Source organism: Alligator mississippiensis, chromosome 12 (genome assembly GCF_030867095.1).
Source record: "Alligator mississippiensis isolate rAllMis1 chromosome 12, rAllMis1, whole genome shotgun sequence".
In the NCBI taxonomy this organism is placed as follows: domain Eukaryota; kingdom Metazoa; phylum Chordata; order Crocodylia; family Alligatoridae; genus Alligator; species Alligator mississippiensis.
Window position 1 is genome coordinate 59,307,768 of NC_081835.1, and position 14,371 is coordinate 59,322,138.

Sequence of the window (14,371 nt, forward strand, 5' to 3'; positions counted from 1 at the left end):
GGGCTGCTGCCGTCGGGGCGCGGGGCGGCGGCGGCGGGGCGGCCCCGGGCCGGGGGCCGGGCGGGCGGCTCGGATTTCGTTGCGAGCGAAACCGGGTGGGGAGCGCCGGGCGCGGCGGCCCCGACGGGGGGGACCGGGCCGTGCGCCCCCGGCCGGCTGCGGGGCACGCCGCCCTTTGTGTGGCCGCCCCACGGAGCCCCCGGCCCCCCGCCGGCTGCCGCAGAGCCGGGCTGGGAGCGGAGCCGCCTCCACCCCCATCCCCCGGGGGAGGGAAGGCAGGACGGGCGGGCACGGGAGGGAAGGGAAGGGGGGTCTCGGCAGCTCCGGCTCGTCGAGCTCCAACAAGTCTCTCTGCCAACGTCAGGGGGGTCATTAATAACCAATTAGGAGGGTCAGTGGCGCTCATATAAAGCGGGCGGAGGCTTTGCCAGGAGGAATCCGCCAGGTCTGCGCTCGCAGCCGGCTCCCAGCCCAGCCCGGGCCCCGCTCCGCTCCCGCAGCCCAGCCCCGGCGGCCCCTATGATGGGCTCGGTGCTGCCCGCGGAAGCCCTGGTTCTCAAGACGGGGCTGAAGCCGCCGGGGCTGTCCCTGGCCGAGGTGATCACGTCGGACATCCTGCACAGCTTCCTCTACGGCCGCTGGAGGAACGTGCTGGGCGAGCAGCTCTTCGAGGAGAAGAGCGGCCACGGCAACCCCAAGACCGCCTTCACGGCCGAGGTGCTGGCGCAGAGCTTCTCCGGGGGTGAGTACCGCGCGCCGCCGGGGCGCCCCGGCTCCTGCCCCCTCCAGCCGCCTCCTCTCCCCCCAGCTCTGTTCCTCTCTTAATTTGCCGTGAAGCCTAATTCCCTTCCCATTCACATGATGTCAACCAGCTAATCTGCCCATTTTGTAAGAGGAATTCCTGGCCCCTTTGAAACAAGCCCCTTGGCCATTCAGGCGCGATGTATGGCTACAGCCTGCTTAAAGGGCTAATGAATTTAGAATTAGGCAGCGCTTTGGGGCCGCGGGGAATGAATGCGGATCGCTTTAGCGGCGTGACAAATGGCTGGACGGGCTGAAATAGACACCATTTAACCTCTTTCTCTGGCTCTCACCGGTTTCTTTTTCCCAGCTCCCTGCCTTGCCCGGGACCAGGGGGAAATCGCCCGGCGGGTGCCCCCCGGGGGGGCTTGGGGAGGGGGGTGGAGGGGACACGAACCCGCGGCGCGGCGCGGTGCGGCGGGCGGGCGGGCAGAGCCGGGCCCGGCGGGCAGAGCGCCCTGCTCCCGCCGCTGGAGCCTCCCCGTGTCCCCGCAGAGGTGCAGAAGCTGTCCAGCCTGGTGCTGCCGTCCGAGGTGATCATCGCGCAGAGCTCCATCCCCGGCGAGGGGCTCGGCATCTTCTCCAAGACCTGGATCAAAGCCGGCACCGAGATGGGGCCTTTCACCGGCCGGGTCATCTCGCCCGAGCACGTGGACCTGTGCAAGAATAACAACCTCATGTGGGAGGTAAAGAGCGGGGACGCCTGGGGTCCCCTCCCTTGCTCCCTGTGCCTCAGTTTCCCCTCGCCCGGGCTTGGAGCGCTCCCCTCCAGCAAGCCAATGCGCTGCCCGTTCCCAGGCGAGTTCCCCGGGATTCCCAGAGGACAGGGGGAGCCTTGCAGAGCCTGGAAGGTCCCTCCCAGCCCAGTCCAGTCCAGACCCACTTGGGCAAAGCGTCCTTTGTCTCCCGCACCGCGGAGGCTGGGCGTAGTGGGTGCACCCAGCTGGCAGCAGTGGTGGCAGGGCTGGACCAGGCTTCCCATGCCCACAGCTTGGTCCCTGGAACAAAAGCCGAGCAGGGCCTTTTCTGTGCTGAGCCTCTGAGCAGGCGTCCGGGGGTCGGTAATTGGGCAGGGTGAATGGAGGCTTCTAGCCTCCCGAAGAGGGAGCGGTGACCCGGGGGCTTAAATCAAGCCTGGTTTAACAAAGCGCTGGCAGGGGCTCCCCAACGTCTGATGGACAGGCCTTGGCACTTGGCAGGGCTCAGCCTCCTCTCGCAGCTCTCGGCGGCTGTTCCTAGCAGCAGAGCAGGTCGGAGTCGCTGCAAGGGCCCTGCTCCCTCCCTAGCCCCTACCCAGAGCCTCCAGGCGCCTCTGCCTCAAGCTCCTGGGGTCTCTCCACTGACTTTGTAAGAAGCCAGCTTAGACCCCAGCTCCTTCTCCTGCCCTGCCAGCATCCCAGACCGGTAGGCACAGGGAGTTAAGGGCAAGGTTCCCTGGAGGGGTCGGGTCTGCGTGGAGAGGAGGGCAGGGACCGGGCCCTGTTCTCAGGGTGTTCAAGGGAGCCCTGCAGGAGTGTGCACAGCTGTGGAAGGAAGGTTGCATCCTTTGCTTGCCGATGAGCTGGCTCCTACTCTATGCACCCCTGGGTTCTCCAGAGAGCCTCAAGCTGCCCTGGCTGGTGCTGGGTGGAGGAACAATAGAAAAAAACCCTGCCCATGCATGCACATGCACACACTTGCATATTCTCTTAGACCCTTGCAACCTTCCACCCCAACCCAGCCCTCCCAGCGCTGCAGAGCTCCTCCACTGCAGCAGCCTTGCTGAGCCTCTCGCCTCCCTTTCACCTGCTTGCCCGAGGCCTGAGGCCACTGAGTGCTATTAAACCATTCCAGTGCATGACCTCGGGGGCCTGATCCTGATCAGGTGCAACTCCAGAGTGACTCAGCAGCAGTTAGGAGCTTCCTGCGGGGTTGGGACCGATCCAGGGAGCAGGGATGACCAGGCAGTGGCCATGGCACCTGGTGACTGACCAACCTATTGGTGGCTGCCTCACCACCCGCTTTGCCAGCCTCTGCATCTCAGCTCCTGGCAGGGCCGTGCCTTGTCTTACAGCGTCGTAAGAGGCTGGACCTGGGGGTGTCGGTGACAAGAGCTGGCAGGCCTCAGAGGTTCAGGACCAGGGTCTCAGTGGGGTTCCCCTCTGGGGGCTCTATGGGAACTTTTCACTGCAGAGATCCAGGTGAGACTAGAGTCCGCCTGCCCCAAAGCCCTGGCCGAGGCAGTGCCAGCCCCAGCAGGGGGAAGGAGACTCATGTCCCAGAGAGGGCAGGGCTGGCAGGCTGCCTCCCACACCAGATGACAGCATCGCAGGGTAGGGCCGGGTGGTGCTGCATTGAAAGCCCCACAGCACCGGTTCCACTGCACACGCTCTCTGCTGCTGGGCGGTGGTTTTCGGCATCAGGACCCACTCCCTGCCCACTGCACTGTCAGAGGGAAGGAGGATCAGTCCGACTGCAGCTGATGTAGCTTCTCCCCCTATGAAAGGAGCAGCCCCGGGGACTGACCAGACATGGGGCTGCCCTGCCAGTGCCCCCTTCCCACCCGCCATATGGCTTTCCCCATTCAGTGCCCTGCCATGATCCTCTCCGTCGGGGCAGAGGAGCTGCAGAAGCCTACTCCCCTACCAACTCCCCTCCGGGTTCAGGAGATGAAAGCTCCTGCAGGCAGGAAGGAATGTAGCTTTCTGCTAACAACCTCCCATGTTCCCCTGCTAAGGTACATCCCTGACCTGCCTATTTCCTGATGCTCGATATGGGGTGCACACAGCACCCTGAACCCCTCCAGCCCCCTCAGCCTGGGCATGTATCGGGAGGTGGGAAGGACTTGTGCAGAGCATTCAGCCATGGGGCTCTTTCCGTACCAACCCTCCCTCCCTCCCTAGGTCTTCAATGAAGACGGCACCGTCCGCTACTTCATTGATGCCAGCCAGGAAGACCACCGTAGCTGGATGACCTATATCAAGTGTGCCAGGAACGAGCAAGAGCAGAACTTGGAGGTGGTCCAGATTGGGAACAGCATATTCTACAAGGCCATTGAGGTAGGGGCAGCGGGGAGGCAGCGCGAGAGCGCGGGCAGGAGGAGGGAGCGGAGCATGGGACCGGCATTCTCCGTATCACAGATCCTCCCTTGTTCACCAGGGCTCCGTCTTTGGGGGGCTTAATTCAGGCCTCAATGAAAAGGTTAATGGCTTGCTGAGAGGGGATTTGGCCGGCAGGGAGGGATGTTGGCATCGAAACCCTCTCGAGAACAGTGGGGGTCGGCATGGCAGTGCCGGAGAATAGCACACGCGCGCTCCTGAGATGCGGTCTGGCCCCTCGGTGAGCTCGCCATTGTGCGGGCTAGCGGGGGGGTAGAAAATGGGGAGCTTTCCTCTTTTCTTGCTATTTCAGTTCATGGCTGAATTGCAGGGTGTGTGTGTGCAGGGAGGAGGATGGGGGGAGAAAGAGAGAGAGAGAGAGGGGAGAAATATGGCTCTGGATTTGTTCCTCTGGTAGAGGTGTGGAGGGAACGGACCCCAGGGGTCTGCTCCCTCTCCCGCTCGGGTCAGTCAAGGCTTTGCCGTGGGATCAGGAGCCCTTGTGTCTCTTCTGAGCCTCTGCCCATGGGGGCCCAAAGGGAAGTGGAATCGGGTAGGTTTAAAATCCAGTAGAAAGGCTGTGGGATGTCAGCACGGGGAGAAGGGATGGATCAAGGATTGAAGTCACGTGCAGGACTCCAGGCCATGGGCCTGATTCTGCTTTTGGGGCTGGGTCCTATTCCACCTCCTCCAGTTAGGCACCAGAGTGTGACTCTCCCCAACCTTGTTCAGGTCCCTGGAAGCCCATTCGGGCACCAGCTTTTGTAACACACTGCCATCCTGGCACCTAGACTTAGGCACAAAAAGCAGGGAGGAAGAGGAGGAGGATGCACCCTCCTGCTATAGGCATGGTTTTTTCGGGTGGAATTGGATTAATAGTAGACACCTACATCCACTTAGTGCCAGTGCAGGTCACAGGATCCGGCCCTCGCCATGCCATGGATCAGGAGTGACTAAGCGCACAGCTGGTGTGAGAGGAGACTCACCCCATTGGCATCCCTGGGTAGACAGGCGGAGGGAGCCAAGCCCCAGTCTCCAGTTGTGGGGCTGGGTCGAAGCTCTCTGCGGGCAGGACGGTGCAGTTGGCTGTGTATGCGCGGTGTCCAGCAGACAGGGCCTTGGCCCGGTGGGGCCTTGAGGCACCTCTGCCCTCTGTAGCCAGATCCCAAGAGCAGCGGAGTGAGACTCCTGGGATCGCTGGGGTGGGTGCATGTGGGGTGCTGGCTGCATGGAGAGAGTCAGGGCTCCTTCTGTCCCATCACAAAAAAGCCTTCCTGGGACAAGGCTAGCACAGATCCTCCAAAGCAGAGCAGAGCCGGAGTCGCTGAGCTAGTTGTTTCTAAGACCTCCGACCCTGACCCTGCCAGAGCTGAAGGCACCAGGTAGAGACACCCCGTGTGTAGGTACAACCGTCCTTGTGAGCCCCGAGCTCCCCACAGAGAGAACCAAAAGGAAGAGGGTCCCTAAGCCTGACAGGGAAGAGCCTGGGGTGGTGGGGAATACACCGAGCTGGCAACCCACCTCCAGCCCAGCTGGGCTCAGGCCCCGGTACTCGGTGGCCCACCCTGCCTGCCGAGCCAGGATGCAGCTTGGAGTCCAGAGCACAGTGAGGGTCTGTGATGCCGTGACTCAGCTGCTGGGGGGGTGGGAACGGCTCTTACACTCACCTCCCGTTATGATGGGATCGGCTCTGGCGGGTCTCCAACGCCGGGGCTAGGATAACCAGAGATCCAGGAAAAGGCAGGAGGTCGGGTTGGTGCAGCAGTGGGGACGCGGTCAGAGTCTCCTGGCTACAAGGCTCTGTATCAGGGTTGTATCTAGCTGGGTGGGCTCCACACAGAGCCCGAGAGACAGAGCAGGGAATAGACATGCCCTGAATGCACCGGCGGGAAGGACGGGCCAGCAGTTGCCTGCATGAGCAGTTTGGCCCTGAATCAGCAAAGAACTCGTTGTGCTCGGCTCCGGCATGTGCCGTCCCGCTGAAGCCAGCAGGTCCTGCCTGCGCTCTCAGATTAGCCACGCGCTCAAGTGCTTTTCTGGACAGCAGCCACAGGGCTTAGCACCTCGCAGGCCCAGCCCTCCGCGAGCTTCAGACCTACACCGAGGGCCCGACCCTGCATCCCAGACGCAGGGGACTTTCTGCAATGTCAAAGGGAATCTTTGCCTGCGCATGGACTGCAGGATCAGGCCTGAGATTTTATCCAGAGAGAAATGAGCAGCCGGGAGGGGTGGTGGGAAGAGAAAAGCACAGTGTTCCTTGCTGGGGCGGGCAGCTTGTGCATTTCCAGCCAGGGATCTGAGCGAGACGCTGCCGCCCAGCTACACCTGCATGCAGCCGGGCTTGGCGTGGCGGTGATGTCACGCTCCCCGCATGTCAGGGCTCTTCGTGAGCAGAAACAGCAGCTGGGATGTCAGCGAGTGCTCGTCTCGGCCTCCCTCCTCGTGCTGGCAGGCTGCGGGACGGGTCGTTTATTAGAAAGGGAGTCGAGTTGCTTTGTATTTTTGTTTCTAGATTATAGGAGGAAGAGGATAATATTCTGTCATGGTCATATCATTCTTAAAGTATAGATCGGTTAGATTCAAAGCTAGCGTGCCCATGGACGGGAATTTCTGGATGGCTGGATCGATCGATCTGAACGTACGTGTGTATGGTGTGATGTACCTAATAGAGTGAGTGTTATATGCCTAATTGAGACGTTCGTTTAGCAAACAGTTCATGCTATTGATGTTTGAATCTATGGTTCTTGTGTTCCCAGAGCTCTGCTCTTTTTTTATTTCCCCAAGATCACCCCCCAAACCGCCCAAGTAACAATAATGTGATGCTGACAAAGGAAACAAATCTCCCTATTAAGCCCAATAGCCAATTGCACTGTTGTATGTGGCAGTTCCTAAGCAATTCCTGGGACATTATACAAGTGCCATGTAAGGCCCCGATCCATCACAGCACAGGAGCATGAGGTTTGCTCAACTGTGTGCGGAGGGTGTGGGGTTAATAATAAGGGTTTTTTTGTTTTTTATCGGAGAGGAAGGGAAGTCAACCGTGGTGCCTTGGAAAGGGGCAAGGTACAATTGCAGCTGCCCAAGCTGTTGCTGGTCCTGCGTTCCTCACCTACACCTGGCTCCCTGCATCCTCCCGCCATGCCTATGCATATTGCTGCTGGCGTGTGCATTCGGGTGCTGGCTCCTTTGCAGCTGATGGGTGTATTTGAAATCACTGGGATGTCTGGGTGAGCGAGGAATGCTGGATCAGATCTCCTGTCCAAATAGACAGGCTGTTTCTGGATATCACGGTGTGCATCTGTGGGAAGAGGTGGAGAAGGGCATTAGACCCCATGGACTGTATCCACATCTTTAGCATCCTTCTTGTGAGCCTGGAAGGGGAGGAGGTCCCTGCTCCACCTTCCTCAGCAACTGGTGCTAATTCTGCCTCCTACCAAGGGTCCGTATAAAAGCAAACTTCTCCTTCCATGCCTGGGAGCTGAAGGGCTTGTGATGCCCTTACTGCTTCCCCCCACCTGGACATCCCAAAAGCAGGTTGTGTGTTTGTGTGTGTGCCTGCATTCAGGCACAGCTCTTGTTGCGTTAACGAGCACAGATGAGGTGACGCAAAGCAGGGATGACGCCAAGATTCCCTCCCATGTTCTCTGCCCCTTGACATCGCAGAATATGAATCTAGATGTAAAACCAGTCGGGAAGCCCAGGATCGAGAGCCCAAGTCAGTGCAAGTGACTCTTTGGATATTGGTTATAAGACCATGGTCCCAAAGAGATTACCTGCCTGCAAAGAATTAGGGCTGTCCTTGTGAAGCCAGCAGCAGGATGGAGCCTGTCCTTCCTAAAGCCTGGCTTTCTGATATGTAAAGATGGGTCTAATCGCCGCAATAGTGTCATGCACAGCGATGCTGCAACCAACAATTAGCTGTCATTAACAATCCATCAGTTCCTCTGGCCTCCAGCAGATGTGGGATGCAGTTCAGGGGAAAGGCAGATGCAGTGAAACATCTGATTTATCTCGCACACACATGTGCATGCGCGCACACACGTACACATGCGGCATCTGTGCGTGTGCCCATCCATGTTCGTACGTGTGCATACCTTTTCCACTCCTTCTCAGGCTGATACCCACCCCATCTCTGATCAGCACAGATGCCTACACCTCCACAGCCCATCTCCTCCACGCGCGCATTCGAACGCACTCTTTCTTGCGCTCTTTCTTCCTGCACACGCTCCTCCGGTCCTGTGTCCCTCCCTCTCCCTTCACTCGCACAGACACGCTCTCTGCAATCTCTCTCGTATCCCACAGTCTGCGCTGGGCTTTGCAGTGTCTCCCTCAATGCAGGGTCTGAGCATTGCCTGGAGCTAACACACGCATCTGCCCAGGACTGACAGTGCCCTTTGCCCTTTCCTCCCTCCTCTCCTCCTGGCAGATTCATCAGGGCATGTCTGTAATTCAGTTTCTTTCTTCCTTCCCCCGTTCTCCTCCTCCTTTTCATCCTTCTTGCGTAAGGATCGCGGCGAACGCACCCAGAAGTTGTCACCTTTGCTTCTATTCTATTATACAGAAACAATCCAGTTAAATAATTCATACCCGAAAGCAATCCCTTCTGCACCATTTCCGAACATGGATTATTGCACTCCCAATTAAGCCCCTGTTCATCAAGGTTGTTAAGCACGTGTCTAATGTTAGGCCATCAGGTTTTCAGCATGCTTGTTCACCTGCTTAAAAGTAGCCCCCTTGAAGTATTTTGCTGTGTTAGCCTGTTGTTTTGTAGCTGCAGAATTATGCTCCAGAGTCAGGGGGTTTATTGGTATTTTTTAATTAAATCTCTCACTCTTGCGGTTTGCAAAGCAGCCGTAAAACCATGGGCCCAGCGTCACTCAGTCGTGGCTCTCTGAGAGTCTGAAATAGTAGCTGGGACAAGTGAGAATGGCCTCGTCTCTCTCGGCAGGGGGTGGATTCTTCGGCTTAAAGACATCAGGTTGAGCGCGGGTGCTGAGAGCAGTATTTCATGGGGAATCTTTTCAGCAGCAACTAGTTCTCGTAGCCTACGGCTTCAGGCCAGAAGCCCCAGCTGTCCCCTGATTTCTTCTCCAAGGCAGGAGTTTCTTGGCATCCCGGAGCCCTGAGACGCAATGAAAAATGGGAAGCAACGTGAAACTGCTTTAAATATTCACATTAACAATGCAAAGGGCTTCTAAGGCACCCGGGTGCTGCCACCGCAGCCCTGCCGGGCCGCTGCAGGGGCTGGGGGCCTGGCTGGCAGGGTGAGAGCTTGCTCCCTCTCCTAATCCAAATACCCTCTCCTAATCCAAATACTGGTGTGTCCTGTCACCAGGGGCGAGTTTGGCTCGAGGGGTCTGGCCCCAGCTGTTCCCAGGGGAACCGTATTCACCTCTCCCCCTGTCTGCGTCTCCTTCCCTGCAGATGATTCCTCCGGACCAAGAGCTGCTGGTCTGGTATGGGAACTCGCACAACACCTTCCTGGGGATCCCTGGCGTGCCCGGCTTGGAGGAAGAGCAGAAGAAGAATAAGCATGGTATGTAGGGGTGGATGGAAAGTGCACCTGGACCCCAGCTCCTCCCATACCCACCAGCTGGTCCTTTGCCAGGTTGTGGGGGGTGGGAGGGGTGCAGCTAGACCTCAGCATCTGGAGCGGGCACCTGTTGTCCAGCCCATCTGTGCCGGTCCCTGTCAACAGGCTGGCACCTCTAGCACCCTTCTGTGCCCTGTAGAGAGAGGCAGCTATTTAAAGCATAAAGATCAGCAGCTCCCCAGGACTTCGGTGGGTCTTAGCATCGCTTCCCAGCCTTCCCCCACACCAGCTCGCCTGGGACACTGCTGTTTTGCCTGCTGAGCCTGTAAGGGAAAACCTGCCTCCAAGGCCAGAGGTGAAGTGATGCTTCCCTCCTTGGGTGCTGGGGAGAAGGCGATGACTCCTGCTCAGCCAGGGGATGGAGAGGCATACCTGGTCTCATGTCCGACTCACCAATTTCCCCATCATTAACCCTATGCAACCCCTTCCTTTCCCAGGGTGCCAGAGCAGGGACCTCTCTCCCATCCTCTGCTTCTTTCCTCCTGCTGGTTTTCATGGGGACGGATGGAGGGGACATTGGGAGCAGCCCCTGCTGTGGCACTCGCAGCCAAGCCCCCTGCTCCTGCTCTCCCTGAAGAGGGGGTCATGGGCACAGACGTGATCTGGGCTCACAGAGGGTCACTCTCCCTTGCCACCACCCTGGGAGCATGGCAGAGAAGCACGCTGAGGGCACTGAGCGAGCAGGGTGGGCCTCTCAGCGTCACGGCCAGGGCCTGCAGACAGGCGGGTGGGTCCAGAGGCAGCCCAGGCTTCCCCCTTCCTCCACCAGAGAACGACAAGAGCAGGGGTGTGAGTCCTCTTGCCAGCTGGGACCTCCATCCCCAGCTGCTCCCCACAGCCAAGCCCTGCCTCCACCTCCATGGCTTTCTCATGGGGCTGAGGGCTAGGAGGGCTTGGATGTGCTGGCTGGAGCTGGCAGACAGATGCTGCATGCGTCTGCTGCGCTGGTCCCTGCTCCGCTCTGCCGATGCTCTGACGTCCTGACCTTGAGACCCCTGGCTACTCTAGCCAGAGGCACCTCCAGAGCAGAGCAGAGCAGAGCAGAGCAGAGCAAGCCAGTGATGCTGCTGGACGCACATCCCATGCAAAGTGAGGCTGAGCCTGGTTCTCAGGCAGGGTGGGGGTGAAAGGCTCTTTCCTGGCAGAATGGCACTGCTCCATCCTTGGGAGATGTTGGCGCGCTGGCATCTACCAGACCCCTGGGAAGGACATGGTAGAAAGCAGGGCCAGTGGGCTCAGCACCAGTGATCCAAAGTTAACTGCTAGGGGCAGCACGGCAGGCCTCCTGGCTCCTATTCTGGCCTCCCCACTACCCCCACAGCCAGGCTTGTGACCTATACCAAGGAGAGGATGATGGCTTCCTCCCCGGGGGTGGGAGGCCTCATTTGTCAGTGCCCCAATGCACACAGTGCTCCTTGGAGAGCAGGAGCAGCATGGCGCTGATGTGACAGGTGCTTCTCGGTGATTGATTCACCCCACATGTAGAGGCCACGTCATCAAGGCACAAGGAGGGGAGCGAGTGGCTCAGGCTCAGGGGTCCCTGGGGCTTCCAGGGCCGAGGGTGGCAACTGACCCCTGCGGCGTGTGCTTTGTCACGCAGAGGACTTCCACGCGGTGGACAGCGGGGCCAGCACGACGGGGCGCATGCGCTGTGTGATCTGCCACCGCGGCTTCAACTCCCGCAGCAACTTGCGCTCCCACATGCGCATCCACACGCTGGACAAGCCCTTCGTCTGCCGCTTCTGCAACCGGCGCTTCAGCCAGTCCTCCACCCTCCGCAACCACGTCCGCCTGCACACCGGCGAGCGCCCCTACAAATGCCAGGTCTGCCAAAGTGCCTACTCCCAGCTCGCCGGGCTCCGGGCCCACCAGAAGAGTGCCAGGCACCGGCCCCCCAATGCCTCCCTGCAGTCGCACTCCCCGGCCTTACCCGTGCCCCACCCGGCCTCCTTGGCCCATCACATACCCACCATGGTGCTGTGAGCCCCCGCTGATGGCCAGGTTTGGGGCAGCTCTTGCCAGCTGCCGGAGACTGGTACGGAGGGGTTGTCGATGAGCTGTTTGGCATCAGCCCTTGGGGGCAGGGCTGGCAGTGGGGAGAGCAGGGGCAGGGCGGGCGTGCTGGTGACGCTGCGTGCTGATGGAGGGGCCCCTCCCTTGAAGCATTGCTCTTTTCGTGTGGCTTCCGTGTGATGTGTCACTGGGACAAAATCACCCCAGCCCCTTGGTCCCATCAGCACGTCTCCTCTCACTGGTCTCTCCTGGGCAGAGGGAGCTAAGTCTCCGGACAAGGAGGAGGCTTGGGGGCTCTCTTTGTTGCCCATTAGGCAGCGAGTGGCACAGAGGAGTGTGGCAGGGTTAATATGTTGAGGACTGAGACTTGGAGCAGAAGTGGGTGGGTAGAGTCAAAAGGCAGGTTTCTGGGTTCCCCACCCCCCTCCAGGTTTTGAATTCATGCAGTGGGAGGAAGGGAAGAAAAATTCCCATTTCCTTTCCTTCCCCTCCACTCAAGACAATGCTAACAGGAGGCCCCACTCCCATCGCCCGAGCTGGCACGGTTCTGCTGGGGTTCTTGCAGCCGTACCTGCTTCAACACGTGATAGCTTTGGCCTTAACGCTGTGCCCACACTGGAGAACCCCAGTTCCAGCATGAGCAATGCTGGGCAGCTTCCTTTCCACCGAGGCTCTGCAGCGAGGACTGATTTGTGCCTCCTGCCAGGCAAGCTAGAACGTCCCCCTGCCAGGTCAGCGCCGCCGGGGATGCTCTGCTGTGTCTGGGGGGTGGGAAACCTTCCCAGAGACTTCAACCCAGCCTCCAGAATCATGCCCCCAGCTTTTCCAGTCAACTCTGCACATGTGAAATCAGGCAGACGGTGCCCAGGGCTGAGGGTCTGCCCAGGCAGGTGCAGCGCCAGTCCCTTGGTAAAAGATTTGCCCAGCAGTGCTCTCAGGAAATGCAACGCCTGTGTTTTGCCAAGAGCACTGGTGCAGCTCCCACATGGGATGTTTTCGGGTGGAGGCACCTCCAGCGGGCACGGCTCCCCTTGCCCAGGGTGCAAGCCCTTCATCTGCACACACACGCCTGGTCTTGCTTCTCCTTCAGCTCCTCAGCTCTTCCCCACCCCTCCACGCTGGTCCTTCAGCAGACCCTTCTTTTCCTTAGGGACCATTGAAACTGTTCCCTCCACTGCCCTCTGGAGACCAGAGAGAAACCCATCCTTTGGGCAAGTCCCAACCCGAACGCAGTCTGAAGCGCCTCCTGGAGGCCTGCCGCAGTCACGAACCCAGGCAAAGAGGGGGATTTGTAAAATAACGTGGAAGAGAAGCTATTATAATATTAATTCTAAGTATGAGATGTATAGAGTTTTCACAAACTGTGTTTTACTTCCAGAAAACAACTGTCACTTTAACTTTGTACATATTTATGTAAAACATTATTTACAAAACTTTGATATTATATATTATTTGATTGTATATGTACACAGCTGTAAATACCTTTGTACCACGCTCTCTCTTGTATTCTAAATAAAAATTACTTGGAACATTTACCATTTAGATGGTGAATCGTTAGGCACTTTTCTTCCTTGCTGTATTTTAGGACAGCCTGATGCTGGCTTTGGCACAGGGAAGCGACGAGAAGGGGGTCCTTGGATTTTTCTCCTTTTTACTTCCTTTTGTCTTTTTTTTCCTTATTTCGCCTTTTTACTTCCTTTTCCCACTTTCCTTTTTCACTTCCTTTTTCTACTTTCTTTTATTGCCTTTTTATTTTTTCCTTTTTCTACCTTTCTTTTTCTCCTTTTTACTTCCTTTTTCCTTTTTTTACTTTCTTTTCTTGCCTTTTTACTTCCCTTTTCCTTTTTTTACCTTCCTTTTTCCTTTTTACTTCCCTTTTCCTTTTTTTACTTTCTTTTCTTGCCTTTTTACTTCCCTTTTCCTTTTTTTATCTTCCTTTTTCTCCTTTTTACTTCCTTTTTCCTTTTTTTTACTTTCTTTTCTTGCCTTATTTCCTTTTTCTTTTTTTCCTTTTTACTTCCTTTTTCCTTTTTTTCTTTCTTTTCTTGCCTTTTTACTTCCCTTTTCCTTTTTTTACCTTCCTTTTTCTCCTTTTTACTTCCCTTTTCCTTTTTTTACTTTCTTTTCTTGCCTTTTTACTTCCCTTTTCCTTTTTCTACCTTGCTTTTTACTCCCTTTTTACGTCCTTTATGCCTCTTCACTGTGTTGGAGTGAAGTGAACAAAAGTTCCCACCCGTGTATCCTTAGCTAGCAGAACAGCTTGCTAAGGGCAGGGGAGATTTGCTGCTGCTTGGGGGTCAAACCATTAAAACAGCTTGCTATGGGAAGCAGGAGATTTGCTGCTGCTTGGGGTCAAGCAAGATTGGATGCCTTCCTAAAAGACACCGTCAGCCACAAGGTGCAGCAGTCCCTTGAAGGCGAGCCCTTGCCCGTGCAATGCACGAGGTCAGACCTAATGATCAAAAATGCCGCTGACCCTGCTCTCTCTGACCCTACTGCACTGCACAGTTAAGACAAAGCACTGATCAGTCCTGACCTGCCGTTTGTCTAGGATGATCCTTGCATCTTGAAAGAGAGTGGTCTTTGGAATAGGAGGAAAATCATTTGCACACATGTACACCCCCCCAATGCTCACGTGTGCACCAGCACCTGTGCAAACGAAAGGCGTCAAGCCTCAGGTTTTCAGTCACAGCAAACAGGTCCTTAACACAGAAGTGCACTGGACGGCGCCCATTTCCCATTTCCTTCTGGCCAGCACTTGCCTTTACAACCACATGCCCATCGTTATAACACAGCGCAGGCCTGGCGAACGCTAGCGCAGGCTTGCGCAGAGCCTGTTGGCCCGGTGGGAGGATCTAGGCCAGGCTTTTTATGTCCGGAGCAGCTT

The 14,371-nt window shown here is 57.3% G+C and overlaps 1 protein-coding gene across 1 annotated transcript; it reads left to right on the forward strand.

Moving 5' to 3' along the window:
• The first annotated feature begins 413 nt into the window (after positions 1–413).
• PRDM12 (PR/SET domain 12) lies at positions 414–12,991 on the forward strand. The gene is made up of 5 exons (XM_006260000.2): positions 414–742; positions 1,297–1,487; positions 3,684–3,839; positions 9,303–9,414; positions 11,072–12,991. Exons 1-5 carry the CDS (start codon positions 520–522, stop codon positions 11,452–11,454), a joined length of 1,065 nt encoding a protein of 354 aa, XP_006260062.1. The 5' UTR covers positions 414–519; the 3' UTR covers positions 11,455–12,991.
• Positions 12,992–14,371: the final 1,380 nt, after the last annotated feature.